At 37.9% G+C, this 5,090-nt stretch overlaps 1 protein-coding gene across 1 annotated transcript in view; it reads right to left on the reverse strand.

The window, feature by feature from the left end:
- TSNAX (translin-associated factor X) overlaps window positions 1-4,441 on the reverse strand; it is a 23,980-nt gene extending 19,539 nt beyond the window's left edge. The window contains exons 1-2 of the mRNA XM_009584402.1: window positions 4,339-4,441; window positions 925-1,039 (exon numbers count right to left, since the gene is read on the reverse strand). Of these exons, the coding sequence (XP_009582697.1) occupies window positions 925-1,039; window positions 4,339-4,354 (131 nt within the window). The 5' untranslated portion in view covers window positions 4,355-4,441. The remainder of the gene's footprint in view (window positions 1-924; window positions 1,040-4,338) is intronic.
- Between the last annotated feature and the right edge of the window lie 649 nt (window positions 4,442-5,090).

A 5,090-nucleotide genomic window follows, 5' to 3' on the forward strand; every position in this document is an offset into this window, starting at 1 on the left:
CAGGAATGTCTTACAAAACAGGAACCTAAAATTCGGAGTAAAGAGGAGGAGTTTGTTGTTCTTTCCTCTACCAGTTCCCAGCTATCTAGCCCCTGCAGTGGGAGTAGCTATTTACAGTCAAGGCTGTAGCGGTTACTAGAATTATCACAATGCCTCTTTGCAGGAGAGTACCAAGTTAAAAAGAGGGCAACTTCATAATCCCTATTTATAACTATTACTACTATGGTAACTATAAATAGCTACTACTCAGGTGAAATGCATTGATAGGTAACAAAAACCAAATTAAATTAAAAATAAAAGGAACAGGGAGAGCTGTTATAACTGTAACACACAAGACCAATGTTTGACACATACAGTAAACTTTTTATACAATAGGCTATGCAAAGCTTCAAATTTTATTCTGTTATTCTTCTAGTTTGTCTGTGGCTTTCAAAGAGTGCTTGAAGGCTCATGAGAGCACAAAATATGTAGAAGCTCAAACCTTCACACAAAAGCCTTGTAGGTTGCAGTATGTATTGAAGTAAACAGAACCCAGGTCACCTTCTCTTTGCATTGATGACCTAGTGTGGGGCTGCAAAAACCAAAATGGTGAAGAAACTGCAGAGGCAACTAACCTGAAGGAAGGGTGCATGTTCTTCTCTCCCAGCTTGCTGAAAGCTGGAAAGCTCTTATCTGCCGTTATACTCTACTACTCTGATCCCACTTAATACACCAACAAAATCAACTGAGAAACCTGAACCAGCATCTTTCAATTCTCTAACTGCAGTGTGCGTTCATTAGCTCACATCCACCCCAAAGAATGTTTATGGGAAGTTAATTAAATTCCTCTCAACAGAACACTACAGCTATTAATCACAAATACAGAGAACACTGCAAGGCAGTTTCTAGGTTTCTATGAACACTTTCATGCTCAATGTGACTCACCTGGTAAACCTGTGGAGCAGAAATATTGTTCGTTTGCTTTCGATAGTTATATCACGACTGAGCTTCACAAGCCGTTCATATTTATCATGCCTGGTGTCAAGCTCCAGCTGAAACGCTGCAGAGTCAATTATTACAGTAACAAGCATGGTTATCACACGTATGCAGCACAGGGGAAGAGCAGAGAGCCTGTGCTACGGTAACTGCTTACGGGCCCCAGCCCCACCAGCCTTTTCCCTGGGGTGCCTCTTCCCAAGGTGGGCAGCGCAGCTGTTCCTGCATGGGGCACAGCTGCGGAGGCCACCACTGCCTACCACCTGCCAGAGCTGCAAAATTCATCATTAATACTACCTTTGTTTAGTAAGTCATGTTTAAATATATATCAACCCTAATGATGCTTTAAGGCAGCCCAAACAATTCTGAGATAAAATATTTGTTTTAACAAGTAAAATCTATTCTGTAATACTGCTCTTCAGGAAACTGACTTAAAATTTCACCCAAATTCAGCAAAACAAATTAAAAAATAAAACCCTACAATCATTAGTAAATAAGATTCACCAGTCTCTGAGACAAATCAAACAAAAAAAGGCATTTAATTAAGGCACATATACTGCTAAAAATGCACCATTTAGTAAAAAGAAAGGTTGCATTTTACATCCCAACTAGACTTGGCCAAAAGTCAAGTATTTTAATATCCCTAGGAACTAGAAGTACTAAAGCAAAGTGAGATCAATTACTTAAAATAAGATTTCTGACTTACTGATGTAAATTCTCTCTGTCTAACTATAATGAACACAGAGAAGAGAGGATGTGTATCTGGTTACCACAGTCAAACATTATGAATGTTTCACAGATACCATTAACATTTTATAGACCATTATTCCACTAAATAAACCATTAATAGATAATTAAAAGAAATGTAACACATTTCCTGCATAACTGTCTGAGATGTTAAAGTGTCCATGCAAGAAGATGGTGAAAATAAGCTAAGAGGTTACATTTTTAAAGGGTCTAACAAGTGAATATACTTTAGAAAAGCATAGCAGTTTGCTGGCAAGCAAAATTTAGATGAAGCTACAAAAATAACTGCATTTCTCATCGCCTTGATAAAAACTTGGTTCCTCTTATTTTGTTCTGTTCGCCCCAGTCTTCTTCTGAAACTCTAAGATAAGTCACAAATGCTCCTACCGATCTTTTAAATCTTTCACATGTCTGATTGGTGTGTCTCTTCAAAATTCTGAGAGTCAAGTCCACCATTGAATTATCATCACGAAGAAATTTTCCCTCAGATCATAGTGACAGGACCTTGAGGGAGGGAGACTGGTACTTTCCTTCATAGGATGCCATATATGACATTTCCAATGGCCATTTACAAATTTCATCTACCAGGAAATTCACTATTCTGAAGATCTACAATATTAGCAATGCCCCCAGTCTCTTCTGGACGGTTGTGGCTTTTAGACTTTTCCATTAGATTTTAAACCTGTTAGGGACTACTAGGAAGTCTTTTGTGACCTGAAGTAAAACACGGGCAAATACGGTAATCTTTAGCCTAAAAGGATGCAAGAAAACCTACTGTACTGTTGCCTAAAATTGCAAAGGATTAGAACTCGGGGGATTCGCCAGGCTAACATATCGAGACCACACAGCCATTTCCTCCACACATTCCACTTTAATGTCTAATCTGTCTCTGAAAGCAAAGACTCGGACTCTACTGATTTTGGTGGTGCAGAATCAGACCATTTAATAAATCTTAACCTTACAAATCAAGACACTATCCACCCTCTGTATCACTGACCTGTCATATTTAAAATGTATTAAGCAAAAAAAGGTGTAACTGAATATGCCTTGGTTTTTGATTAATTATTATTACAGAAGACAATTTCTCATTAATTTTTTAGAAATCTTTGGTGCCAACAGATAACTATGTCAATTCAAGTAAAACATTTTTCCAAAGAGATGAAAAAGAGCAAAATGTGTATAACCATTTAATTTCACACATTAAGTTCTTTAGATTCAGGCAACATACATAGAAACAGTGCGCCGCTCCAGTTCACCTTACACAGCTTGCTCAATTATAAGCCACTGGAACACACCTTTTCTTGACGCTTGTGCCTGGCATGGAGACAAAGACCACCAGTGCCTCTGTCTGGGGCTTATAAGCGCTAGTGCAATACAAAGAGTGGATCTTTGAAAAGCTGAATAAACCGTGTCCCTTACATCCTTTCTGAAATTAACCAAACACTGCTGACTGGATCTCAAGGGAAAGGAGGGAACAAGTGTTGTTTTGAATTTGAATTAATGGCAACCTTATGATAAACTGGTATGCTTAAGGGTGAAAAATTAAAGTTGAAAGTAAGTTGCACTACTCAATTCAAACACAAGTGTATGTACGTTATTCAATATAAAAGTTTAGGGGTCAAAGTTAATCATCTGCCAAGCTGACTTACACAGAAAAAATAATTATCTGTTTTAAAGAAAGCAAGGAAATTATATGCTGTTGAAGTGACCATCTATAACAGCCATCCAGCTCTTACTTCTTCACCCTCCTTAGCTTCATAAAAAATAGGTGGGATGGGGAAAATTTTACATCAAGAATTAATCTGTTCCCCGTATCACATGTCCTTCCTTCTTCTGTCAAGGCTTCTCATTTCTGAAGCTCAACTTTGCCTTGTTAGGGCTTGTCTAATAAGAAAGTTCAACTAAATTTACTGGAGCTTAAATCTGGTTTTATGCAAAATGCTATAAAAACAATTTGTTTGGAGGGAAGTTTACACTTGCTTATTTAAAGAAACCGAAATATAAGCTAATTTTAAAAAGGCACTCAAACTGAAATAAGTGTCTACATACAGGTCTATATTAGTTAGCTAAACTCTTGTTTTTAAAAAGTGCATGTATAAACAGCTACTAACTCGCAAAATAATGCATCCAGATTTACATTAAAGTAGCTTAGTCATCTGTGCACCAGAGCTAAGGGCAACAGCTAAGAGCCTTCTCAGTCTCCCCAAAGGTAGCCATCTCCTCCTCCTGTCCCCATCGCTCAGATTTTGCATTACACCTCTGCAGATCTTGCAGTTTTCTCCACCAAAGAGCCCGGTCACCTTTTGTCTGTCTGAACACTTACGCAGTTTGCTTAGCATCAGGTTCAGCACAAGCGGGGTGGGGAGGGGAAACAGGAGGTAGAATGAAAAAGGGAGCAAGTCATGAGTCAAGTGGAGCTACGTGAAATCCCACTCTCAGGACTTGATTGCACAAAAAGCGAAACACCAAGCTCTAAATGTATGAAGCATGAGTCCAACTAGTTTCAAGTTTCTTCCCCAGAGAAAGGTGGTTTATTCCATTATTAAATACTATTAATTTCCTAGCAATTTCTACACCACATGTTTTTATAATCTGGCTTTCCAAATGCTTACTTACATTTAAAAGACATCATCAAAGCTGAAGATGGATTAACATTCTCTTTTTCCTCTCTTCTTTGACCATGTGGAAAATTGTCATGCTTTCGTTTTCTGAACCCACCCGATCCTATTAATAGAAGATACACACACAAAAAAAAAATTTAAAAATAAAGTAGTTTTGCCAGAGCATAAGCAACATCAGAATGCAGTCTTCAGAGCATTCCTGACTGTAGCCATATTTTACAGGATAGAATAAGGTAACTGGATGAACCTTATTACCAACTGACATCATCTTCACGTTAGCATGCTACTTTATCCAACACGTTCCTAGTGAAAATTAGAAAAAATCCTACCAATTTTAATGGATGAGTGTGGTAGGATCCTAAGTACTTTTTTTTTTTTTTTGTAAGGTCTTCACACCCTTTTATGTTTCCTTTCTGTAAGGGAATGGCTGCATGGAAATCCTTGTGTGAGCAATGGCCTACAGGATTAGACCTTTTTTTTTTTGAAATTATTTTAAATACTCAGCTTGACAGGAGTCATTAAAACTACAAGTTTTTCATTACTGTAATTATTTATGTCATGGGTCCTCAGTAATCAGAAAAAGAAGCTAGGCATAATTTAAGTAGACTGCCATTATGCAGGTTTATCTCCTGCAGCATAGCATCTTAGGTCTTTACCCTCTGCCCATTGACCAATTTATTCTCTTTTCACCCTGATATAGCTGTTCCCTTCAACTGGCCTTATATGCCCCCTCCTTAGCCTCCCTTT

This window comes from Fulmarus glacialis, unplaced genomic scaffold (assembly GCF_000690835.1).
Source record: "Fulmarus glacialis isolate BGI_N327 unplaced genomic scaffold, ASM69083v1 scaffold41728, whole genome shotgun sequence".
Lineage (NCBI taxonomy): Eukaryota > Metazoa > Chordata > Aves > Procellariiformes > Procellariidae > Fulmarus > Fulmarus glacialis.